Source organism: Amblyomma americanum, chromosome 11 (assembly GCF_052857255.1).
Source record: "Amblyomma americanum isolate KBUSLIRL-KWMA chromosome 11, ASM5285725v1, whole genome shotgun sequence".
In the NCBI taxonomy this organism is placed as follows: domain Eukaryota; kingdom Metazoa; phylum Arthropoda; class Arachnida; order Ixodida; family Ixodidae; genus Amblyomma; species Amblyomma americanum.
In genome coordinates this window covers 24631985-24658704 of record NC_135507.1, presented here as the reverse complement: position 1 = coordinate 24658704, position 26720 = coordinate 24631985, and the positions used below count along the sequence as shown (strand labels likewise).

The window sequence follows — 26720 nt, the reverse complement described above, 5'->3', positions numbered from 1 at the left end:
AAGTGGTAATATCCTGATCCCCGGGCGAAAGCGAGGTCCGCCCATCTATGCACGCCCTCTGCACATTCTTGCCAACCACGGTAGCAGCCATTTAGGCAGCGTTTCTGTAGCTGGCGCGCGGCTTTCGTGCGAACCAAATTTGAGGCGTGCTATTCAAGAGAGAAGAATCTTTTTAGGTCACGTTATCCTAACCAGTACCATGATTATTGCTATTACCACGAAAACGAACACTGCTGACAGCCCCAGAAATGTTAGTTTTCGTGGTAATAGCGATAATCACGAAAATTGCTGACAGCCCCAGGGATGTTCAGGCCCCCCACCTCTTTGATTTAATTTATCCATTCTGCCTGCTATCTTTTATTTCCGCTCACCCAGCTCAGGTGCTTCAGTATCGATGGCAGATGCCGGGGCTAGCAAAAATCTTTTCCTTCCTTTTTACTATTATTTTAATTTTAAAAAACCACTACCACCACCACAGCTCCAGGTGGTCGAAATTATTCCGGAGCCCACCGCTACGGCACCTCTTCCTTCCTTTCTTCTCTCAGTACCTACTTTATCCCTCCCCTTACGGCGCGGTTCAAGTGTCCGCCGATATGCGAGACAGATACTGCGCCATTTCCTTTCCCGACAGCCTATTCAATTCATTTCACAGCCTTCCGGCATCGTTCTTGTTTTTTCCAAGATCAGGGAGCTTGGAAACACAAAACAATCTATTTGAACAAACTTCAACGCTTTTGAAGCAGTGGCCCTTTAGAGTTGCATCTCTTTGTCTAGACGTTCAGTTAATAAACAGGCTGCTCTGCAGATCAGAGCCCCGCGGCACCATGATGGCGCCGAGCGGGGATTATCGCGTAACCTCGACTCCGTGCTTTAGTTATAAGCCCCGTGGTTATGTCGTAATACCTGACGGCCAGCACGCGTCCGATGTCCATGTCGACGCCGTGCAACTGGGCGAGAAAGACGGCCGATACGGCCTCGTAGAGCGCCGCGCCGTCCATGTTGATGGTGGCGCCGACGGGCACCATGAATCGCACCACCCGCGGATCCAGCTCGACGTGGTCCTCCAACGTCGCGATGGTAACCGGTACCGTCGCCGAGCTGCCGTGGTCACGGAGGAAGAGAAGCAAATTTCTCACTCGACAGGCGGCTACGGCAGCGCCTGTCAGACTAAGCTGTACAAGTTTAGTCTGTGGTGCTCAAACTAAAAGTTGATTCGTTGAATTGTTGCCCTCCACAAATATCTCTGAATTCTCAGGTCCAAAAATCTCCGCTGTAAAACCAAGGTTTGAAATTCAATGAATAAAGTTTATTCATTGAGTCGTAACCTTCTACATATCTCTCAGAATTCTGAGGTCCGAAAATCTCCGCTGTAAAACCAACGGTTGATGGAGGCGAAACGCAAAAAGCCGCCCGTGTGCTGTGCGATGCCGGTGCACGTTAAAGATCCCCAGGTGGTTGAAATCATTCCGGAGCCCTCCACTGCGGCACCTCTTTTTTCCTTTCTTCTTTCATTCCCTCCTTTATCTCTCCCCTTACGGCGCGGTGCGGGTGTCCTCCAAGATATGTGAGACAGTTACTGCGGCGTTTCCTGTCCTAAAAGCCAATTTCCATTTTTATTTTTTTACAATTGCAGCTTTCTACAAATCTCTCTCAATTTTGCACTGTAAAACCAAGGGTTCCGATTCTGACTTCAATTATTCCCAGAAAAAGAATTGGAGGGGGACACTAAGGTCCGCCTTGAAGGTATGAAGAGACCGCATTAATCTGTTAATGCCCATATTGTAGCATTGGTCAATCTCGGCTTTACAATCGTAGGTTACTGCGAGTCCTCGTACCACTCACTCCTGGCGCAGTGGTGCAGCGGTTAAGCGATAAGCCATCGTGCTGCCACCGGTGGGGTTAACTGCCGCCTGCCACAGTTGTGTTTGCTCACAATCCCATAAGCAACTTTTGATGACGCCGCAAGGTCACGTGACATAAGTGGCCACCTAGGCTGCTTCTCCGGGGATCTTTCGCTCACAACGCCGACGACGACGTCCACCCCTTATAAAAATCGTCCATAGGCAGTATATTGACTTATAGACTCTATTGCCTTCCTATATATGTTTCTTTTCCTGTATTCATGGTCTGTAGACTATCTATAGACAACAGTCTACTAAAAGCGTATGACCATAGATCTATGGATTGCCTATAGACTGTCTATGGGGTTTGTATTGCCTAAAGACTGTTCTCTATGGTTTGTCTATGAGAGTGTATGGACTTTACCGACAGAAGTCTACGGACAGTCTATAGACTGTCTAAAGAAATTTTTGTAAGGGATAACAATAATAATTGGTTTTTGGGGAAAGGAAATGGCGCAGTATCTGTCTCGTAGGTCGTTGGACACCTGAACCGCGCCGTAAGGAAAGGGATAAAGGTGGGAGTTAAAGAAGAAAGGAAATAAGAGGTGCCGTAGTGGAGGGCTCCGGAACAATTTCGACCACCTGGGGATCTTTAACGTGCACTGACATCGCGCCAGATTTATGCAGAACGGGAGCTTTAACGTACGCCATCGCGTTAACACGCTTCGAGACGAGCAATGCGAATAGCTATCAACCGTGCATATCTTGCGCCCACAGTGTGGTGCAAGTATTATAATAGGCGTGCCTGGACGAGGTGCTGATGGCCATGAGCGCTGGCGTGATCATGGAGAGGGCGAAGTTTCCGGGGCGCTGTCGCACGATCAGCAAGTAGATGCCGGCCAGCACAACGAACAGGTGGAGGCCGAGGCCCAGCAGCACGGTGACCACATACAAACCCAGCTGCGAGAGAACGCGGCCGAGGTCTTGTGTGGCCAGGATGCGGTGCGCGATCAGGAAACCCACGCCCGCTGGACAGTACCTGCATGCGCAGAAGCACTTTCTTACGAAGACTGCTTGGCACTGACACTCGTTACAGAGGGTAGTGGATTTATGCCACAAAAAACGACGCCTTCGTCGCCGTCGGTGTAGTACTTCGTCAACGAAAACCCTTGGGTCCATACGATGATTCGATCTAAGCCAGAAAATGACTGACACACCGATTCTTTGGGAGTAACTGCGTTGCCATTAGTCCCTCAAAGGAACAACCGTTAGTCCCTCAGCGCATAATTACAAAGAGATGTCAGCCCGGCTTGGCCTCCTCGAGGAGTAACCGTTCGTCGCAAGCGCCAAGTGGCGCAGTTAGTCGCAGTTTAGTCAGTTTTGGCTGAGAGAGCAAGGGATGTCGTTGAGGTGAGGCAAGAAGCACGGACTCTGCCATTACCTGAGAGCTTAAGACTCACACGTGCAGCGGGCAATGAGTGCTCGTTCGAATGTTCCCGCGAGAGGGCGTTGTCGGGAAGGCGGAACAGCTATCGAAGTCCTTTATTATTTGCGCGTGAGCACAGCCAAACGCTTTTTCTTTTTTTTCAGAGAGCTCTGCGAGATTTTTTTCTCATGAAAAGCCAGTTTTCCCGAGCATGTGATGTTAATCATGGAAATCCAGATCTTTCTGATCCGATTGCTTTGGGAAACTGCGCCAATGGCTTAACGCTTGATGCGTTAATGCTTTGTCTTGGCGTTAAGCCAATGTCAATGGCTTAATGGCATTACAGTAGTTATTGTAACTACAGCATTGCATGGAACTAAGGATGCCTACTGAGGACATATGTGAGCTGAGGAACAGTAGGCGTGTCCGGTCGGGTCTCTCTCCCCCTCTCTAGAGGGGAAAAGAGACCGCACACTCCCCCTCTCTAGATGGTCTTACTACCTCTCTCTTACTCGCGGTCTTATACCCCTGTCACATGGGCGCTTGTAAGGCCTTAGAAATTAAGGTCCTTTGCCCCAAAGGCGCGTGACGCGCATCTACACGGCAAAGCGTCGATACCTTTTCGATAAAGTTCCGTAGCAATAAAGGCGGCCGTCAGCGGCCTTAAAGTTGCTTAAAGGAGCAACCCAGACGGCAGCGCCAGCTAGCGAGCTCAAAGAATAAAAAATTGACGCAATTTAGCTTTGAAACCGTAAAAAAAAATATCTAATTTATCTTTTCAATGGTTAATTTTGCGTTACAGTGCACTTAACCGTAGAGGAGGCTATGACTAAAGACATCCACACTGCTAAGAAAGGACTTGAACGCTTTTCAGCAGCCGCATCGACACACACGTGCTTGCGCATCTCGCTTTGCTGTTTTTCTTCGTTTGCTCTTTGTTGTGTGCGTGTTTTGAGTTTGCTTGTGTGCACAAAGACACAAGCAACAAAGCACGCTTCTCGAACACGACGAGGAGCCGAACGGAAAAGTGCGCCTACCGTGGTCGGACCGAGAACGATGAAAAAAAAAAGAAACTTTGTTTCAAAATATCCGTTTCTCACCGTCAGAACGCTCGTTTATTATCGTGATAGCTACTTTTTCCAACATAAACGAATGCACTCTTAGCTGAAGTGCTACCGTCTGCTTTAATTTCACAATGTTGCTAGCGCCGCTTCATACACAGCGGTGACTTTTGGCATTCACAGAGGCCGCGTTCTAGCTGCTTTGGATTTGCCGTGTAGCAGCGTCGCTGCTCCTTTTCGGTTTTCCTCCTTTAGTGCAATAAGACAACTTTACGGCAAAGGCCGAGAAGAAGTCCCATGTGTCAGGGGTATTACTCCCCCTCTCTACCCCTCTCTAGAGGGGGAGTACTAGAGGGGGAGTAAGACCGCACACGCTAGAGTGATGACACCCTTCTCCCTGCTTCCTTTCACTGAAGACAAGTGGCGCCTCCTGCTGACCACATGATGAGGCGAATGAAGCTCATCATGATGTCGGTGACGCTGACGACCAGGTCGTGGACGGCCCGGTTTCGCTCCCCGGTGGCGGCGATGATGGAGCCCACGATCACGGCGAACACGAGGAGACCCAGCACGTTGGTTCCTCGCGCGCGCTCCACCACGAAGGTCGGCTCGGGCTCCTCTTCGGTCGAGTCTGCGGCGAGCGCCCTCCGTTGAACGGATGGGGCAAACTTGACGCGGATTGTTCGCATAGTTTGAAATTCAAGAGGCCCGTGTACTGTGTTATGTCAGTGCACGTTAAAGAACCCCAGGTGGTCGAAATTTCCGGAGCCCTTCCCTAGCGCGTACCTCAAAGCCTGAGTCGCTTTGGGACGTTAAACCCCCCATAAACCAAACCACTCAGCGTGAGCGTACGCAGTGGGTGCTGCAACGTTAGTTCTTATATATAATTGGTTTTTGGGGAAAGGAAATGGAGCAGTATTTGTCTCATATATCGTAGGACACCTGAACCGCGCCGTAAGGGAAGGGATAAGGGAGGGAGTAAAAGAAGAAAGGAAGAATGAGGTGCCGTAGTGGAGGGCTCCGGAATAATTTCGACCACCTGGGGATCTTTAACGTGCACTGACATCGCACAGCACACGGGCGCCTTAGCGTTTTTCCTCCATAAAAACGCAGCCGCCGCGGTCGGGTTCGAACCCGGGAACTCCGGATCAGTAGTCGAGCGCCCTAACCAACTGAGCCACCGCGGCGGGTTCTTCGCGGCGGTTTTAGGTATACAGCGTGTTTCATCAAAGACTTTACATATTTTTAAAGCAAGGCGTTTTTAATTAAAATGGTGCGTTTTTCAGCATAGCACTGTCAGCAGTAACGATAAATGTCATTAGCCTGAGTTGGCATCCTTGCTTGTGTCGTTGTCACGTGACTAAAGCTGTAATGTCGCTTGCAAGTGTTTCTAGTGAAGATTCCCCGAGGAGAAACTTAGCTATAAGCCGCTATGTCGCTGTGCGCGCTGCCGAAGTCCAAACCAATGTCCGCCTCTCTGCGACACTGCGTGTTCCAACTGAGGTCGCCTATGATTGAAACACCGCAGCAGCTGCGCTAAAAAAACTCATTACCGAGAAGCGTAATCATCGGCCAATTTTTTTCATTGGCCAATCTTTCTTTACTCTAAGCTGTCGCTACGGAGGCGCACTTTCAGGCAGTAATCACAAGCTTAGCTAATCCGCTAGTAGCCGGCAACAGTACTCAACCTCAAAGCGCTTTGCTTACAGCGAGATCTTCAATTCGACATTCAAGTCACAGCGCTTGTATACATATGACGTCAACTGAGACGATTAAAGGACCCGCGCCGTGATTGGTCACGTTGCATGTGAGAGCAAATGATTTCAAACGCTTTAACCTGTGTGGCCCGTCCTATCGAGCTGCTAATAGCTATACAGTCCCTTTTTTTTGTCTCTCAACAAAGCGCTGTTCTCCTGGTGAAATATGCATATTCGATGTTTCTGGGTAGCCGTCTGTTCACCTAGACTGCCTACTACTGTCATTTATGGTCTTTTTAAGCATGCACCTTAACACAACCTTGAAGATATGGCGCTGATGTTCCTGGAATCAGTCAGCCGTTGCGATGTAACGCTGCCTCCGAGAGGCATGGATACCACTTATACCAATTTAAGCGCTTCTAAACTACTTATTTGTTATGTCGATATTTAATATTTATGATATTTGAGTGCTAGAAGGTATGCTGACCTAATAAAAATAGTCGTTAGACTTTCTACAGACTTTTTGTGCGATCTATTGCCTTCCTATACATAATTACTTTTCTCTATTTATAGTCAAATGAGTTTCTATGAACAGAAGTTTACAAGTGTATGACCATAACTCTATACAGTGTCTGTGGACTAATCGATAGGATTTGTCTATAGAAAGTCTATAAGTGCTTTTTGATAGAAATCTATGGACAGTCTTCAGACTGTGTAAGAAAAGTTTGCAAGGGTGGTGCGCATTTCAGGGTATCGGCATTCGCTGGGGGAACATGTATACTCACTGGTCGAATTGTCGGGAATTGGAAGTACCATCCTAGTGGACCACTGCAACCGAGAGATAGGAGCAGGTCAGTCTGTGCAATGCTGAGTTTTACGAGAAATATGAGGGATCTTACCGAATAGAGTGCCGCTTCTATCAGATTTGGCGGCACCATGTTCCTGCAGGCGGGAGAAAGAAAAAAACAAAGAGAAATGAAGGCGAGCGACTAGTTTCAAGGGACGTATTTATGAAAAAGAGCAAGAAAACACTTCGGGCCTACTTAACCGTATTTTTAAAGAAAATGCAACTGTATTTGGAGGATGGCCCATCCCAGGAAATGAATTAAGGTGGATTGGTGGGCGGATCAAGGCAGATGATTGGGAATTCGTAAGTGTACTAGTGAATTAATGGGGATTATTGGGTAGAATAATGCTGATTGCGGTGATTAATTTGTGGATTAAGGTGGATTAATAGGAGGACTAAGGTGGAAGAGTGGATCGGGCCAGTATAATCCTATATGATAATCCAGTGCAATGTACTCAACCATTCTATTCTTCAGATTTTCAAAATTGGCGATGCAGAAACTATTGAGGGTGATGATCTCGGTAAGTGGGTAGCTTAATCTGGCTTAATTATCCGTGAAATCACTAAAAATGTAACGAAAGTACAATCTAGACGCACACGTTGCAAGCCGCACTGAAAGGGCCACTCAATGGGATTCTTTTGAAAGTGCTTGTCGGCACCTTTCGTTCGGTCATCCTGCCGTCGACAGGCGTCTACAACACTCATTTGCTGTAAACGATGTTGTCTTCGTTCAACACTCGCAGCAGCATAGCACGCTCTTTCGGCGCGTGAACGACGGAGTTCTTCCATTTCTTGGGGGGAGGACACGCTTTGGTGGCATTTTCGACAACTTTTCGTTTACTACAGCGAACACCAACGCAACACTCTTTCCTGGCACAAAACGAACACTGCCGATGCTGGACACCGGACGCCAGAAGTCGCTCAACTGTTACGCGAACGTGGTCACTTTCTGCACAATGGACACGAAATGTCACACGGTTGTTCCTTCTCCGCTAAACCATGTGACCCCAACTAGAACCTTTCCCCTCGGCGCTCTCCCATGCCTGTTAGTGACGCTATTCGGTCAAAAAAAAAAGCTATTTGCTTTGAGGAGGAGGAGGAAAAACATTTATTCAGAGCACAAAAACTGGGTGGGTTCAGTACGAGAACCCATTGGTCGCCATCATAATCCGGCCCCTCTCAACCAGCAATTTATGGTCGAGTGGGCTGTGGCTATGAAGGGTTGCCTCCCAGCGCTCATGAGTCGGATCGGGATTGCTGTCCAAGTCTGGGTTTTCTTGACATTCCCAAACCGCGTGAAAGAGTGTGCCAACTGCTCCACAGAAGGGGCAGGACGAATTGTAGGTTTCTGGGTACCATTTACTCATTAGGTAAGGATTGGGCAGAGTATTAGTTTGTAGTCGCCTGATTATGTGCTCTTCATATTTACTTAGGGTTTTGTGAAAAAGAGGATATTCCCTTCTTGTGATCTTATAGTACTCCGTAATTTCTGCGTAGCTTAGTAAGGGTGAGGGGTTGTCAACTATGTCAGAGAGAGGCTGCGTGCCAGATGCTCGGAGGAGGAGAGCTCGAGCAGCTGTGTTGGCCGCCTCATTGCCCGTCGTTGAGAGGTGCCCTGGCGTCCAGAAGATCTGGATGTTGGAAGGATTAGACCTTTCCAAAATTTCCCAACACGGAGCGCCAACGCGGCCTCTGAGGTAATTGCGTACCGCTGCTTGTGAGTCGGACATAACCGTTGCCTCGCTGTTCTTTGATATCGCTAGTGCGATAGCTGCTTCTTCAGCCGATGTGGTATCCACCGCTTGGATAAGGCTGCTTGCAATGATATCTCCCCGGGGTGAAACTGCTGCAATTGCCGCGACTCCGTTAGCGGGTCCAGCCGCATCGACGTAGATCGTGTCCTTGTTTCCATCCCAGCGCTTAGAGAGGTGTCTAGCTCTGGCTAGTCTCCGTCCTCTGTTATATTCCTCATCCATGCGTTTTGGTATGGGGTGAGTCGTAATGTGTGATCTCATCTGCATGGGCATGTCGATCTTGCTTTGAAACTTATCGCACGTTCTTGCTCGATTGTTCTATAGAAAAGTGGGCGCGTTGGTGCAAGATACGGAACTCCTACAAGGCACGGGATCAATGGCATATTTATAAAAAATGCCTTTGAGAAAGTGGAAAATGAATGATGGATGTAGAAGGGAAGGAAGGGGGGGGGGGGATGCTTGGTCACGCTTACAAAAAGCATATCGTCAGTGAAAAAAAAAATAGCGAAAGAATCCTTGGCATTAGAATGAAGGGCGGAGGCTTTTGCCAATATAGCCAATATACTTGACCTCTTCGCGCTTGTGTCAACCAGTGAAAAATCAGTGAGGCAATGAGGAGAGGCACAATAGAAAGATGGTCTCCTTCGTCAGTACGCTTTGGTGTTTGCGAAATACGTTCTCACGAATCACGGCTTTGCTGTCGGCTCAGTGGGCGCATCTTCCCCCCCCCCCCCCCCCCCCTTTCCTCAGTACGGAGAAGCTCTCAGTGGCCGAATTTGGTGGCTGCTGTCGAATTTTACGATGCGGATGATCATGCGGAATGGGAACGGAGAGTTAGAAGCGGTCTGCGCATGCGCCGATGACCTCGACTGGTGCTCACATTTCACTGCGCAAGCGCACCTGGATCCCCGAATAGAATGATCGCCGTGCTGGCCAGGGATCGCGCCACGCAAAATCTTTCTCACATCTCTAATATACGTTGAGATTCCGGTCGCCATGCAGAGCGGACGCTGATGTCCCGCAGATTAGCCCGTCTTCACAAGACCCGAGGCGACTTTAACTCAATGTCGGCGATTACATGCACTCGAACTAAGAGGCAGCATGCTGCCTCTTAGTTCGAGTGCATGTAATCGTTGATCCCCTTATAAAAATGGTTTATAGACAGTCTATAGACTTTTTATGGACTCTATTGCCTTCCTATAGATAATTCTTTTTGTCTATAATCATAGTCTATAAACTGTACATAGACAAAAATCTACTAAAAGTGTATGGCCATATATCTATGGACTGTCTATAGACGGTCTACTAAAAGCGTATGGCTATTTATCTATGGATTGTCTATAGACGGTCTATAGGACTTGTATTGCCTATAAACTATTATTAAATGTCTATAGACGGTCTATAGACGGTCTACTAAAAGTGTATGGCCATATATCTATGGATTGTCTATGGATTGTCTATAGACGGTCTATAGGATTTGTATTGCCTATAGACTACTACTAAAAGTCTATAGACGGTCTACTAAAAGTGTATGGCCATACATCTATGGATTGTCTATAGACGGTATATAGACGGTCTATAGGATTTGTATTCCCTATAGATTTTTCTCTAGGGTTCGTCTACAGAGAGTCTATAGACTTTATTGCATAAGTCCGTGGACACTTTATGGACAATCTACAGAAGTTTTTGTAAGGGAGGTGCCCTCACTGAGAGTCCACCCACCTGAGGATGTCCATGATGGCGTCGGCCAGGTAGAAGACCCTCTTGGGTGGCGCCGCCGCCTTGGCAGAGCGCTCGACGCTTGAGTCCACGCCGGGCTTGATGAGGAAGACGAGAAGGAGGCCCTCGATCTCCGCTATCACCGTGGTGATCATGTAGTAGGTGAAGGCCCGCCTGCCCAGCTTGCCGGCCAGCCGCAGGTCCACCCCGCCGATGGCGGCCACGATGGAAGCCGTGATGAGCGGAAGCACGCTCAGCTGCAGAAGCCGCAGCAGCAGGTCGCCAGGGAACGCCACGTACATCAGCTGCGGGCAAGAGATTTCCCCGGCAATTGACACTAGAGGGGTGTCTAAAATTCTAGGGGACTGGGTGTTGAGGGTAAATATGAAGCGGTAATTTGTAATAATAATAATAAATAATAATAATAATAGTAATAATAATAATAATAATAATAATAATAATAATTGTTTTGGGGAAAGCAAATTGCGCAGTATCTGTCTCATATATCGTTGGACACCTGAACCGCGCCGTAAGGGAAGAGATAGAGGAGGGAGTGAAGCAAGATAGGAAGAGAGAGGTGCCGTAGTGGAGGGCTTCGGAATAATTTTGACCACCTGGGGATCTTTACCTTGCACTGACATCGCACAGCACACGGGCGCCTTAGCGTTTTTTTTTTATGGAGGAAAAACGCTAAGGCGCCCGTGTGCTGTGCGATGTCAGTGCACGTTAAAGATCCCTAGGTGGTCGAAATTATTCCGGAGCCCTCCACTACGGGCACCTCTTTCTTTCTTCTTTCACTCCCTCCTTTATCCCTTCCCATAAGGCGCGGTTCAGATGTCCAACGATATATGAGACAGATACCGCGTCATTTCCTTCCCCAAAAAACCAATTATTATTATTATTATTATTATTATTATTATTATTATTATTATTATTATTATTATTATTATTATTATTATTATTATTATTATTCTGTAGATGTGTAGCGTATAGGAAAATTCATTACGAATTGAGGGTGTAGGGAAATCGGTGATATGAAAATAATTCACAGGGACACAATTACATTATTTGTTAGCAATAGGATAGCATTAGAAGAATTCTATGCTTTTGCATCGAGTTTTGTGTGATTCTTTCCCGGTTGCGTTTATGGACCCCTACACGTCTGCATTTTCACCAGACATATCTTCGGGTCCTCTAACACTTGAATGGTGAATGGCGCCGCAGCACTCCGCAGCAGGCCTCTGCAGAGCTGTGCCCTTGCGGTCTTTTTTGTTGATTTAACCACCGATTGAAATGCTCGCTGTAATATAAAAATTCCATGCTGTTCTACCTATTTAATTACTATACTATTTGTTCGAAAATAATTATAAATCACTAAGGTACATGAGGGAGTATTTGCTGTGTATCTGCAGCCCTGTTTGGACGGGAGCTGTAAGGGTTGCACACCGCTGCAAACTATACTTTGTGAGATGAAGTGTAGGCGCTGCTTGCCTGCCTCTTGGTGAGCGGCTTGCTCAGCGTGTTCCGCAGCACCAGGCCCGCGACAACGCCGCACGAGACGCCGATGAACAGCCACAGGTTGAGGTAGCGCTCAGCGCCACTGGTGGCCAGTGCCTGCTGCGAGGCCTCGTGCAGGCGCTCGGTCGAGACGTGCGATCCGCGAGACGCGCGGCGCGTGCCCGAGGCGGCCGCCGAAGAGGCCGGCAGCAGCTTCGTGTCGCTCGGGGGAGCCACCACTACCACCTTGGAGCTGAGCCGCCGCCGATTGGAGGCTGTCGGCGATTCGGCTGATGTCGTCATCGCCGGCGCTTCCGTGGGCGCCGCCCTATTGGAAGAAGACGTCATTGTCACTTCTCCGGGGCCGCGGATCGGCGCTGAATAATTTCGGCGCTAGCATGAGAAACCCGCTAGCGGAAAAAAAGGACTCCGGTGAAGTCCCGCGTGTGGAGCCACGTGGAAGATGATGGAAAGGGGAGAGAGGGAACGAGAAAAGAGAGAGGCAGAGGGCGAGTCGCTTGAAGGCGAGTGGTGGGGAAGGCTGAAACCGCGGTGGCCAATCAGAGTAGAGGGATGGGGAGAGTGCCGAGGGGTCACGGCGTGGCGAACGGTGATTGGTGGACTGGATCACGCCACCCGCTGCCGTCCGGGGGAAGCACTAATGCTAACGCATTCTCTAGCGCAAGAATGGCATTGGTCGCCTACTACTTTTTTTCAATGCAGGAATGCATTTTAGAGCTTGTAGGCCAGATATTCGTGGCAGCACTTTCCCATCCGCGCTGCAGATATAACCTGCACAACAGCCCAGGTCCCATAGCGATTTTGCATGAGCACTTGTGTCTTTACAAATGCCTGCTAAATATGCGGCCAGCGTTGGCACTGTGCATGGCTTACATGTCAGCGTAGGTGAGAGGAGGGAAGATGAGGAAGCGTAGGTTAGTATCATGCTAGCTTATTTCGTATACATGGACTTCTACATGAGAGGTTCAGTAAAAAGAAGAGCACGGGAGAGGCGAGATAATTGGCAGAAGTAGCAAGCGCCATCTGTGGAGATGAATTTGTGCACAAGTTTCATCCCGGGTTTCCGGGGTGTATCTTCAAACTTGTGTCGAGCGAAGAAAGCGTCATTGCCGCGGTCATGGTCATTAGCGGCACTGAGTTTGTAATGACAGAAGAATTTAAAGGCCGCCTACGAGTTTGCACTGCGAACAACTTTGCCTGAGCTGTCTTGTGACCACCTTGTGTCTTGTGACCCTGACCACCGCTGTGGTGTCCTAATAGTTAGAAAGCCCGCCTCGACTTCGGAAGGTACAGGAAGGTGAGGAGGGCACATGGTGGGAGGCAGGTGCTGGGCTCGTGTGTGGGGTTGTATTTTTACCTGTGGGTGCACTTTCGGGCATCCAATGGATGATAGTCCTGAGGAGGCGCCTTCCGGTCCCAAAGTTCGCCTATGTAGTCGGGACGAAGGAAGGAGTGGGAGAGAGAGGGTTGCGAAGCGGGCTCTAGTTTTTATAGCTCCCGCTAGCGATGCTGTATGCGCGCACCTCGTCTTCTCCCTTTCCCTCTTGCACTCCTTTGCTCGCTGCGACGACAGCGGCTCCAACACGAACGATTGTTACATTCGCTCCAGCATCTCAATTTTACGCTTACGCCTATCCCTTTCTTTTCCACCACCTATATTTTCTCTTTTTTTTTTTGTTTTCCCATCTCGCATTCCTTCGCTCCGGTCACAAACACCACAACAATTGCTTTTGTGGAAAGTTGGCTATACTACTCACATAGGGAAAAAAAGGCAGTGTTAGTCCCTGTAAGCAACACCGTGTAAGAAAAAAACGTTCCAGAGCTAGGGTCCACCCTAATCATGGACCCACAAAGAAATAGCAATAGCTGTAATTCATCTCCCGTGTTAAACGAAAGGTCGCATTGGAGGCTCGCCAGTGTACCATCTCCACGGTGTCCGCGTAGCTGCTTCAGCAGAGGGTGAAGAGTGATTCAAGTGTTCCACATTTAATCAAGGCCTACACTCTAAACACAAATACGCCTATATGGGAGTAAAAAAGGGGGTAAGCTGTCTTGTAGCAAATGTACTTTTATAAAAGGGTGCGTGCTAAAGGACAGCTTGCTCCCTTTTTACTCCTTTGTTGAGAGTGTACTAGGCTTCGCAGGGTGTGTACGCTCACCCCGACACCGCCGCGGACGAATCAGTCTTCGGCACCATTCCTGCTTCCGCTTCTGGCAGCGACGGCTCTGCGGGCTGCGCTGCTCCCGATGTCGCCTGAGGTGGCGATGGGGCCGATGGGGCCGATGCTTCCACACTCGCTGCCGGCTGCTCACTGCTTCCAGTCGGCGCTACCGGGTTGTCCTGTGGCACCCCTGCGTCAGCTGGCTGCGATGCCGCCTCCGAATGCTCCACTGCAACAGTTTTGAGCATTTTCAAATTCTACTTCAACACGAGTTCGTAACTGCGGCATCTGTCCCAACATTGGTCCCAACGTCGGTCCCAACGTCGGTCCCAACGTCGGTCCTAACGTCGGTCCCAACGTCGGTCCCAACGTCGGTCCCAACGTCGGTCCCAACGTCGGTCCCAACGTCGGTCCCAACGTCGGTCCCAACGTCGGCCCCAACGTCGGTCTCAACGTCGCTCCCAAGATCCGTCCCACCATCCATACCACCATCCGTCCTACTATCGGTCGCTGCGTCCCTTCGCAGTCTTTCTTCCGGTGCCTATAGTGGTCACGATCGTTGTCCGACGAGTTACGAACACAAAACAAGCAGCCGCAAAAAAAGCAACTTCGGTGAACGGCTAGACGGGGAGGCTGTCCTCAATTCGGCAGCGGTGGATAGCATTCGCGGCAGCTGCGTTTTTATGGAGGCAAAACTCTAATGCGCCCGTGTGCTGTGCGATGTCAGTGCACGTTAAGGATTCCCAGGTGGTCGAAATTATTCCGGAGCCCTCCACTACGGCACCTCTTCTTCCTTTCTTCTATCACTCCCTCCCTTATCCCTTCCCTTACGGCGCGGTTCAGGTGTCCGCCGATATGTGAGACAGATACTGCGCCATTTCCTTTCCCCTCCCAAAAACCAATTATTATTATTATTATTATTATTATTATTATTATTATTATTATTATTATTATTATTATTATTATTATTATTATTATTATTATTATTATTATTATTATTATAGCATTCGCATTTTCACCGAAGCGGAACTCGCCTAGCTATAGATAAGTAAACAAGTGCAGTAACACTTGGGCTAAAAGAACCGTATTCATACTACACGGAGAGAATTCAACAGTATAGACAGAAAAAGAACGTTGTACGCATTGGCAGAAGGTGATATGGTGCCGAAACCAAGTGAAATAATTTTCGGTACAGCCCTACAAGCGAAACATTAGCGCGAAATAAGTGTGACCGATCAGAGGGACCTCAACTAATATTGATCCTGCGAGTGGTGTTTAAAAAATGGCATCCTGGGTCGCAACATTACTCACATTGTTAATTGAAAGCTTTTGCCTTCAAACGAAATTGTAGAACCGCCCATTTCCTAGAGACGCACCAAATTTAGATACATTGCCAAACAGCAGCCTGCATGTTCACGACCGATGCACTATAGCGCAGTCTGTGTATGCCATCATAGAAAATTAAAGGTGGCTGTTCACACTAACGTCCCTATATAGCTCCCTAGGCAGCTACCTATCCGGGGAATTTAGCTGACACCAGTGGTCGCACTGCACTGGTGACCTCGCGATGACGCAGTAGCTGTCGTGCGATACCTTTCTGATCGCATGCATCTACTGTCATAAATGGACGTGGCCGCTTTCTGCTGTCCACAGTCGATATCCTGTTACCTAGCACGAGTGTGTTACATGAGGCTTGGAAGGGTGAACGCCTCTTTCGAATTATTTTTTGCCCTAAGTGGCAGCTAAGACATGCTCTACATTTACAAACGGCTTCTTCCAAGCAGGAATCGTGTCGCGTAGCTGCTAGCCGAGCTAGAGCGGCTTTACTTTTTCGATTTTAAGTGTCCCGGAGTGTGCAAGTGGCGCGAGCTCTACTGCTCATATTTAAAGTAACAGCCTCATTGTAATGTACACTAAACTGAACTAAGTGGTGGCTACATACAACTCTTATCAGTTTCTCTGGGTCAAAGATAATACCCGCCGCGGTGGCTCAGTGGTTAGGGCGCTCGACTACTGATCCGGAGTTCCCGGGTCCGAACCCGACCGCGGCGGCTGCGTTTTTATGGAGGAAAAACGCTAAGGCGCCCGTGTGCTGTGCCATGTCAGTGCACGTTAAAGATCCCCAGGTGGTCGAAATTATTCCGGAGCCCTCCACTACGGCACCTCTTCTTCCTTTCCTTTTTCACTCCCTCCCTTATCCCTTCCCTTACGGCGCGGTTCAGGTGTCCAACGATATATGAGACAGATACTGCGCCATTTCCTTTCCCCAAAAAAACAACTATTATTATTATTAAAGATAATTGATCAGTTGTTTAGGGGAATCCCCCAAGGTGAAGTAGATATTTATTCAGGGAGTAATGACTCATTCGCATGCACCCAAGCACAGCCATACGGCTACAATGAAAAGCCGTACAGCTTTCCCAGAAACTTCGCATTTAAAGAAAAATTCGTCCCGGTCCGGGGTTTGAACCCGGGACCAACGCTTCACCAGTGATCCCTCGACTACTGTGCTTCGGTCAAATACTACTTGAACAACTCCTCTTAAATTGACACATGATTAGAATAAAAAAGTGCGCATTCGCGTTACATAAATTGATGAGAGTTTGGACATTTCGATTCTCTGGTGCGTATTAGTGTGCAAACTTGCGCAAGGAACTGCTGAGAAACGATCAGGGTGATCAATATATCCGCTGACAGTGTTCTCGATTCATCGACGTTTGCACGCTCAGAAAGTTGTAGTCACGCTATGTGAGTGTGGCATTGGCTTGCATTTGAGTAACGAAAACTCGCCGCAGGCGTCGCTTGAAGGTGAAGTTCGAACCTTGTTTGGCCGGCGTTTCTCATTGAAGCGTGACGCATTGCGCACTACTTCGGTCCACATCACTCGGATTAAATGAACACAACATCGATCCCTGCTGCGCCTAGGGCGCTTTTCCTGGGCGCTAAAGAAAAGTAAGGAGCGTCACGGAGGTCACTCCTTTTTCGTATTTTCACCGCCAGGTGGCAAGACACGTGTCACATTGATTTTTTTTTTAGTTTTTTTTTCTTTACGTAAAAGGTAATTTCTTGGCACTCAGGGAAGTGGCTTCTGGGCTGTCAGGAATGCGTGGCGCAAATTCATGTCTTAACTCTTCCCTCACTTACGGGCAGGTGTTGGCGGCGGTCTGCCGCGGTCCAGTGTCAAATATGGCGGCGCCATTGGCCCTCTGTTTGATAAGGTGGCGCAGTATGGTTCTTATCATTATGGGCCAACAATTTCCTCAGTGACTGCAGAATAAAGATGCCTGACCGCCAGCATTGTGCAAATGAACTATGCGCTCCAACGCAGGTCCCCTGAGCTTCCGCTGTGGCTCGGTGGTCATAGCGGCTCGGCTGCTGACCCGAAAGACGCGGGTTCGATCCCGGCCGCGGCGATCGCATTTCGATGGAGGCGAAATGCTAGAGAGATGTGAGGCACATTAAAGAACCCCAGGTGGTCGAAATTCCGGAGCCTTCCACTACGGCGTCCCTCTTAGCCTGAGTCGCTTTGGGATGTTAAACCCCCATTAAAACAAACCAAACCAGGTCCCCTGAGTATCCAACAACGCGTCTGAACTAGAAGCCACACTGGGCAACACCCTCGATTGGAATCGGAGTTGACGCCAACCTGAGCAACCCGCGCCACAGCTTCTGGGCAGCGCTAGTATAGACTACGGGTGTCAGAACACTCACTCTGTGGTTCAGGTCTCAGGTGGTTGAGAGAGGAAAGAAGTTCCGAAGGCAGCCGCTGTAAGCGCTGATAAGACTACGCAATCGCACAGGCACCGGGCTCGGAAACACCGCGATATTCGTTAGACTTCAATGCTGGCAATCGATGGGAACGAGCTGGCCGGTCACGAGCGCACGGGCCCTGTTTTCACGCGGCCAAGGCAGAAGGCACTGCCCGCAGCGCCACCTCGGCGAAAATTGAAGGAAGAAAAGAGTGTGGAAACAAAGTTGAATCTTCAGACCATTTTCTCCTCTACTGCCCAAAGTTCGCACTTCAGAGAAAGATTTACCTGGAGGTCCCTCTCTCCAGGTTAGGGCTCCCTTTATCTTTGCCAGTATTATTATCGTTTGGTGCGAGCGCCAAGGGATTTGCATTGGGTTCTATTTGTGGGTTTCTCCACGATTACATAATTGCAACTGGTAGGTTGATGTGCTAATTCTTTTAAAGTTCTACGAGCTCATCTTTTTTCACCAAAATGCTGTCTGTTATTTAACTCTCAATATTGTTCTCTTGTTTTTATTCATTGATTTTTCAAAATTCACGATTGGTGCTACATTTTTGTCATCATCTTCCATGGAAACTTTGTTTATTCAACTACACCTTGGCCAATTCCCCCGCGTGGGTATGTGCCATATACCTGGGGTGAAGAAGAAGAAGAAGAAATGTCGCAAGATCTTTTAGGAATTTTCATCTATTCAATTCTCGGATATTCTCTCCCGTTATTCAGTTTTTTTCTTTCCTCTTTAATTGTCCTAATATACCACCCAAGACACAATTATTAGCTTGGCACCAGTTTACTCTCTTCTTTAGGCTCTCCTTACTGAACCCTGGCCAATCCCCCGTCGCGGGTATGTGCCATTTCATTAAGGCAAGAACAACAACAACAACAACGACAACAATGCCTCTGAGTGACTCGTACTCAATTTGGTCAGTAAACATTTTCAGCAACAACTTTAGCGCGGCTTGGCATATTTGCGCACATTACACGCCAATCAACACGAGAACAGGTAACCACCAGACAGCTGAGGTGATCGTCTGCTAATTGGATTGATTGGACTGGATTTGAAGCATTCTCTTTATAAAGTGTAGGCATTACAGACTGCTCCTTAAGCATCCTATATCCTGGTTCGCGGGAAAGCGCAAGGTCCTGCTAATATCACCAGCCTGCATTTTTTTTTCTTCTCATCATACCCATGGTCGTAGCAATAGCGGATCCTCAAAAGCGGCGAATCGGCTTCGATGAGAATTATGACTTGGGTGATCCAAGTGAAGTGGCATATACCCTCTCAGTGCATGAGTGACGGGCAGCCGTGTAATGGAAAGTGTACATTTATGTTCTTATTCCTTTTCACGCCAGTAGCCGAATGGTTTTAGTTGCACTGAACCGCAATGGTTACTGGGGAAAAACTGGTTATCCGCCCCCCCCCCCCCCCCCCCATTTCCCAAGGCTTCCGCTTTGTAGCTACGTGCATGCATGTACTGGCCTTTCTGTAGTGTGTCCGGTAGTGCCTTAAAACAGATATGTGTCACAGCACGGCATTTGAAGGGACAGGACACATCTATCCTTTACTCACCAGCAAGGAACACACGCAATTACAGTAGCCGCAAGTTTTGTTTTACTGGTATTCTATTGGTATTTTATTGGTTTTATTGGTATTTGGTTTTATTGGTAGTTTTGTTTTATTGGCACCACCCTTAAGCCTAGCTCTAGCACCTTACTGGATTTGTTCTTCGCTTGTGGTCTCTTGAAATGCAGTGCGTTCATTGACCCCACGACTAACCGCGTAGCCGAGCAATACGTACCGTAGTGGCATGATAGGCAAACCTGCCCCTTTTTTGTCCGTCGAGGTGGCAGAATGGCATTTAGAAGAAAAACAGCGCTCGTGAGTGTGCACCGGCGTTAATCCGCTACAAAACAGATGGGTGACTATGACACCTATACCCACGGGGCCCGCATTAGAAGGCAGGCGAGATAAGAAAACGCTCGCCCACTAAGATTTCCGCCTCAGCAAAGAACCGCGTTCCGTCACAGTAAATATGGAGCTCAACGTGCTTTCATAATCGTCATCACCGTCATCATAACCTCCAGTTACATTTACCGCAAGACAAAGGCTTCTCCAAATTATGTCTACTTATCTGTACTGCGCCGGCAGCGGGCAGTCTAGACACCAGCACATTTTCCTAATCTCGTGAGAGATGTTTGATCAGATGCTTTCTCTGTTTAACCACCCCCACCTCCCCCCTTTTTTTTCACACGCGTCTTCTTTCTTTTCTGGTCACTCTATCTTTCATTCTCTGGCGTGCTTCGCTCCGTTTATTCCGCGAGAATCCTGCCACCTCCCAATCCAACTGTCCAGTCAGCTCGCACTTCTGGCGCGCTTCCTGCCAGGCGGGCAGCCATGACGTCTTTGTCGCCGCTCATTTGTGGAACTGCACGCGCTGCGAACTGCGGCTCTGCCACGTGGAACCGCCAAGACACTCGTTCTTAACCGCGCCAAAACAGCGAGAGAGAGAGAGAGAGAGTCGGAGAGCAAGCAGCCTCGTTCGCGCTCCGTAACTGGCAGTTTCATTTCCGTGCTGTAATGGGTCAGCGGCTGGTCGCTGCCGGCAGGGGTGTCGAGCCGAGCAGTCGTCGTCGTGCGAATGACAAGCCCGCGGGGCCGATAAGGACGCCAAATTTCCGGACCACCGTGTCGGCAGCCCCCCCCCCCCCCCCCCCCCTTTTCCTTTTTTCTCGCCTCGCGCCGCACCTCTGCTTCTGTTTTTCTTTCCTTTTTTTTCCTTTTTACTGGACAGCCGCGAAAGGGCTGAGGCGAAGATCGCTCGTGTTCAGTTACCCCCCGTCTGCTTCTGGGATGACAAAAACACTCCCGGCGCGATTGTGTCTTGAAGCGGACGCGTGCGCTTTTTTTCCTTGCTCGTTCGCTGCGTGACTGCGAAGTAATTACGGGGCATTCCTGGGTTAGCGGAGTAAATGGGAGTCTGAGCGTGATTTCTGGCCGGGGGGGTCCAGGATAATCACTTTTCGGGGTCAGAGAGCGAAGGAGAGATGTGATACGTAAGGAAACGGACTGTCTACGAAAAGACCCATACATGACTTTTCAATTTTTGAAGGTTAAAAAAGTGTGTGCGGAGGCTGAATTCAGGCGCTCAAAGAGAAAAAGGACAAGTTACCAATGTGAAGGGGACTAGGTGGTTCATCCTGCAGGGAATCCCGTTGTAGAGGTACGAGAGACGCACATACTCACAAGCACACGAGCAGAGGACCGTCACAAGCAAGCGTATTCCTTATTGTGCAGGTGTCTGTTCCTTAAAAAATTAGAGGACGCTTAAGCTTCACCTTTAAGAGTAGTACGCGACAGCGTGTTGCAGCGCTGCCAGGGAGTCCCCGGAACGCCACCGCCTTGCCCATTGGACAGATCGCTCGGAGTCTATAGCGGGCCTCTGAAAACAGCACAGACGCTGCTTCACATTAGCACTCGTAGAAGGCTGCGGTTCCATCACACCTGTTCAGAACCGAACGACACTACTCCGACGCAGAAAGGTCGCCTACGCGCGCGCCATCTGCCAGGCCAGAGCAGTGGGTGCCACACGATGGCGCTACGACTACACGCCAAGCACGGAGGAAATTTACTGGAAACGCATGGTGCTCGCTTAAATCCTACACCTGTTATTTACATGCTCATAATTACTCATGTACGCTTCAGTATAGATCTCGAAGATACGTTTCTAAGAAACCTGTGCATTTTCACTAGACGAGCCTTTATTCTTGTTCAAACGTCGAGCCGTCGTGGCGGAATGGAAGCGTCCCTGTCTCGAAAGCCAAAGGCTCTGCTTCGGTTCTCAGCCTTGGCCCCGGTTTTTTTTTTTTTTCATTGAGTGTGCGTTCCCTCTGATTTTTACGCAGCCCCTAAATATTTCTAACGCGAGGTGCACCTACAACTATAACTACTACTATAGGACGTCGACGGCTTTTCGACCGAACGGGCTGTGTACGCTGTCACGTAATACAAGCAGCGGCAGTGTTTATGAGTATTGAACTAATCAGTACGCAACAAATACGAGTGACAAGAACATTTTACTGCGAAAACACTGCTAGCGTCACTCAATCTCCCCGGAAATCTGACGCCTGTTCAAGGGAAGCCTCCAGCCCAAGCGAGGAGCCTCCGGCCACCAGCCACCTGCCACCACACCCACCTAACTGGGAGTACTGAGTACCCACCCACCAATATCTTCGATCCACCATGTCACCCTCCGGAAGCGCCATCCATACCCGTCCAAACAACTCCACCATCCAGAAGTGGCAGCCACCGCATATCCACCTACCTCCACCCAAAGTCTGAACAAGAATATCCCTGTATTGGAGTAAACAGGGAGTAAGCTGTTTTACAGCGTACTGGCTTTTGTAAAAGAGAGTGCGCTAGAGAACAGATTACTCCTTTCTTGCTTCCTTCCGTTTAGAGTGATGCACTAGATGCCCACGCAGCAGCGAACTAAAAACTTTAGGAGCCTTTCAAGCGCATTCTTAAAGAAGAAAATGCGATACATTGAGTTCGCCGACTGTGAGGCTCTAACTGCTCCTCTTGCGATTCTACCGCCAGAACTCCTGTTGTAACAGGTTCCACTAGCCTTATATGTATGCATGTGTCAAAAATTTCCAAAATGTTTGAGTACGTTCCATTAGATTATCGTATGGGAATTCACTAATCCAAACCACTAATGCACCTAAATTCATTTTCTGGAATGGGCCTAATTCCAAGGTTGTGGGTTCCTGAAGTATTTAGATTTGGCGGTGTCCAATGATTGGTCCAGGTGTTGAGGACATGTCACGACCGTCTCGACCAATCTGGGAATTCCGTGACAAGGAAGCCTAAAATTTTTTTGAGACGACAATCTAAATGCTAAAGCACCACCCTAGCCTAATCCACCGATCCAAAGCACCAACCTCCCGCCAATTTCCCACCGCATCACCATAGCAATATATATAGTAGGCTGCCCATCCGACCACCACCGCTACCGACCCTCTTCCGCCCACTTTCATCATCCGAAAACGCAAAGAAAAAACGGTCTCGTGTGTAAAGACCGCACTTAGAGTAAGAAAATTCAGTAGAACATTAGGTCGAAGCTAATCGCAGGAGATAAATCCAAGTTCTTTTCCAGAATTTTCGTACCAGATGTCTGGTTGTCCCGCAATTTTTTTTTTTCAGAATGTAATAAGTTTGCGTAACGAACCGCAGCGGTGGCCGAGTGGTTGAGCATCCTCCTCGCATGCACGAGGTGCGGGGTTCGATCCCCTGTGCCGCTGGGTACCCACCGTTGATGCAATGGGTACAAGCTTTCCCCAGCCTGGGGCTCGGCTTTTTTATAGGGTGAAATGCTTGGGAAATGGGTCTTTGATCCCACCTTGAGCAATACGAAAAATGCCTTGTGCCATGGCGCTATTTGGCCGCAGATGCCCTTGCGCCATTAAAATTCACTGTCATCATCATAATCATCATCATAGTCATCATCAGTTTGCGTAACGCAAGACAGAGATAAAGACACGTACGGTACAAAGCGCTTCGTTCTATATGCTTTCTCTCGTCTTGAGTTTCGCGCACTGAATATCTAAGAGAAATGCGTCACCTAGCCCTAAAGCAAATTTCCACGTTTATTCCTTTTTGCTGATAATTCTTCTCGCGACGAATAACACTCAGAAGATATTTTCGACTTGATTGAAAAAAAGTAATAGCGAAATTGGTTCTTGTATCCAAGCTAGCTGTGAATTTCCTTTCAATATTCACTGTAGTTCGCGCCTGGTTCTGTCACATCTGTGCGCGTGTCTCGTACCCCTTAGGCTCATTTTATTGAACCACGAGGTCATGTCAGGCCCGCACAGTCTTTGTTGGAAGTAATCAGGCGACAGGGTTTTTCTTCTCCATAGTGTAGCGGAGCTCTTACGGCACCCGTAAAGACCAAAAGCTTTCGAAAGGTAAGGACAAGGGTTCTTGTTACCATACATATATTTAGTAATGATAATAATAATAATAATAATAATAATAATAATAATAATAATAATAATAATAATAATAATAATAATAATAATAATAATAATAATAATAATAATAATAATAATAATAATAATAATAATAATTGGTTTTGTGGGGAAAGAAATGGCGCAGTAACTGTCTCATATATCGTTGGACACCTGAACCGCGCCGTAAGGGAAAGGGATAAAGGAGGGAGTGAAAGAAGAAAGGAAGAAAGGTGCCGTAGTGGAGGGCTCCGGGATAATTTCGACCACCTGGGGACCTTTAACGTGCACTGACATCGCACAGCACACGGGGGCCTTAGCGTTTTGCCTCCATAAAAACGCAGCCGCCGCGGTCGGGTTCGAACCCGGGAACTCCCGATCAGTAGTCGAGCGCCCTAACCACTCAGCCACCGCGGCGGGTACATAGATCTAGAGCTTAATGGGTTCCATCAATGCTCCGCAACACGGCTAAGAAAAAATTGGCTGTGGCTTAACTTGGCTAACCCTGTAATTCAGCGAAAAGCAAAGACGCTTGCTAAGCGTCTGAGGCTCGTCCATGTTAGCTCCGCTACACGCTTGCGACAGCAGTTCTGTATATACCCACACGACCACGTGGCTATGACGTGATATTACATGTTCTTAGCGACACTCCCATCGGATGTCATCACGTGACTCCACATCACCCCATTGGATATTCTTAAGGTCAAAGTCAACCCAAACCTGACCTAATGTCAAAAGTCAAAGGTCATAGGTCAACTCAAGGTCATATGTCATCAAAAGGTCATGGGTCAAGGTCAGGGGCTCGACACCATAACTGTAGTAAATATGGTCGTACACGGCTAACGTCGTTGGGCTGAAGGTCGTTCAAGGTCATTCTTCGGCCTATGCGACGACTGCTTTACTAGCGCAGCGAATATTTTCACTTCAAAGAACCCCGTTGCTTCGTTACTTCTGGCAAAGAAGGTACAGCCTTTGTCAAAAGTAAAGAGTCCATGGGGTTTCATTCTAAGCCGTGTAGTGGCGGCTCCTGTATCATCCGCGAATGTCCTAGGCACGAGGGTACATGCAAAAGATTTGCAACGCTGGTCACTCGTAAGTTGCCATACAGAACCAAACCCCTTGGTAGCTAAGGTTTGACTAAAGCTGCGGACCTTTCAAGCAGCGGTCGAATAGACCTCCGAACAATATCGCGACAGTGTCATGGAGCTGGGATTACCCGCTTACAGAGATCAGCCCCACATAAGGTTCCGTTAATCAGTACGGTATATTCAGTATTACGACTGCAACACGCGGTCGTGGGCTCTCTCGTCTCCAAAACCAAAGCAGCAAGTGATTACGGCCAGCTTAGTAACACTTCCAGTAGCGTGCACCACGAGAATGCCTATCAGGGAAGTCAGGAGTACCGCTTGTTAGAGGCCATCCCGATGACAATCCAGCATTTTCAAAGTTCGATAAACGTTTTTGCGAATCCAGGGCAGTTCCAAATAACCGTTGTTGGCTTTGTTCCCGAGAGGTTTTCCTGAGAAGCTTTTGCCTCGCTGGTGCTGTATAACGCAAAACTCAGCCCGAGATGAAACCATGCTGAACTTTCAAATTGAGAGTAGAACTTCTTAGTATGCCGAATTTTAAAATACGCAAGATGATGTTTTATTTGAAGCACTTAATTGTTGTTCGTGCACATAATTAGGCTCTCTTGGGTTCCTAGTCTCAGAAGTACCGTTCCAAACAACGCATGCAATATAATTCACGCATGCTAACGCGGAAATTTGTCTTGAAGGACGGTTAGCCCCATCTTTCGAATTAATGTGTCGGGAGAAACATATTGAAAAATTTGAGATATTTTTTACTTCGAGACCTTTTCACACGCAGTATCTGGAAACGGACAAATTTTTTGGAAAATTTGTCTGGTCGCGCTGATTTTCGAGCGCATTTTTACTATTAAGCGTGACAAGCTCAAGATTCGTATGGTGCCAATTGCCCCAAAGCTGAAGATTGTCCAGAAAAATTTGTGAGTCAATCTGCGGGAAAACTCTCATCAGTTGGCAGCACTGGCTTCATGAATCATGTATAAGAGTTGAATGGAAAACGATATGAAGATGTTCATCATCTTCATCTAGCGAGCTGCCTTGGCCCTTTGCTTCTGAGAGAAAAAAAAATTCAGCTGCACTGTCTATGTTGGATTATTTCGAAGTTGAAAAGAGGTGCTTTCAGGTATGGCGTGTCGATGCTGTGATTGTGGTAGGAACAGCTGAAGACGCTTATTTTTGAGACAATAAGATTGTACGGGATGTTCAGTAAGTCTCGGCTTCAGGGCTGAAGCTTTTTATGAGGTATATATGATTGAACTGAAAAATTTCACATCAAAACAAGTCCCAAATTTTTCTTTTTTCAGCTGCACATCACTCCTTGATCCAGTCCCTACCACTTCCATCACTTGTACACTAGTCTGAGCGTGCTGCCGAAGAACAGACCGTTTGTTTCTTATCCCCTACCTCACAGGCTTGACGTCATGCCCTGAGCCTTCTTGTAGTTTCCCAGGTGAAGGAAGACCTGGATGAAGATATTTCGATCTTCTATTCCAGTGTAACGCTTTTCATTTGTGACAGCCCACGACTCAAAACTTGTTCAGCGCACCCTCAAGTTGTGATGCCTTGTTAACCCTCACTGCATTTCTGTTCATCTTTCTCTCTCTCTACAGGACACTTACACTACTTGAGCTCTGTGAATGCGAAAGCTTTTCTGTCATCATAGAGTACTATAGTTAACTGTATTTGTTTACTTGTTAGTAATGGTTAATACGTAGTAATAATGTCTGAAAGGTTTTTCCCGCGAAGGCCTTTAGGAAAGACGACACGACATACGCGTACGTATAAAGCGCCGCTCTAACGGCGCCACCACGTCGCTACTGGCTTAGCTAACGTCACTTCCAGTATG

At 48.2% G+C, this 26720-nt stretch overlaps 1 protein-coding gene across 1 annotated transcript in view; it reads right to left on the bottom strand.

The window, feature by feature from the left end:
* The window catches only part of LOC144110975 (excitatory amino acid transporter 3-like), a 31656-nt gene extending 13775 nt beyond the window's left edge, over nt 1-17881 (bottom strand). Inside the window, exons 1-9 of the mRNA XM_077644046.1 lie at nt 17737-17881; nt 14023-14254; nt 11837-12170; nt 10349-10650; nt 6925-6967; nt 6811-6853; nt 4767-4959; nt 2647-2880; nt 904-1098 (exon numbers count right to left, since the gene is read on the bottom strand). Coding sequence (XP_077500172.1) covers nt 904-1098; nt 2647-2880; nt 4767-4959; nt 6811-6853; nt 6925-6967; nt 10349-10650; nt 11837-12170; nt 14023-14254; nt 17737 — 1577 coding nt within the window. The 5' untranslated portion in view covers nt 17738-17881. The remainder of the gene's footprint in view (nt 1-903; nt 1099-2646; nt 2881-4766; nt 4960-6810; nt 6854-6924; nt 6968-10348; nt 10651-11836; nt 12171-14022; nt 14255-17736) is intronic.
* Nucleotides 17882-26720: the final 8839 nt, after the last annotated feature.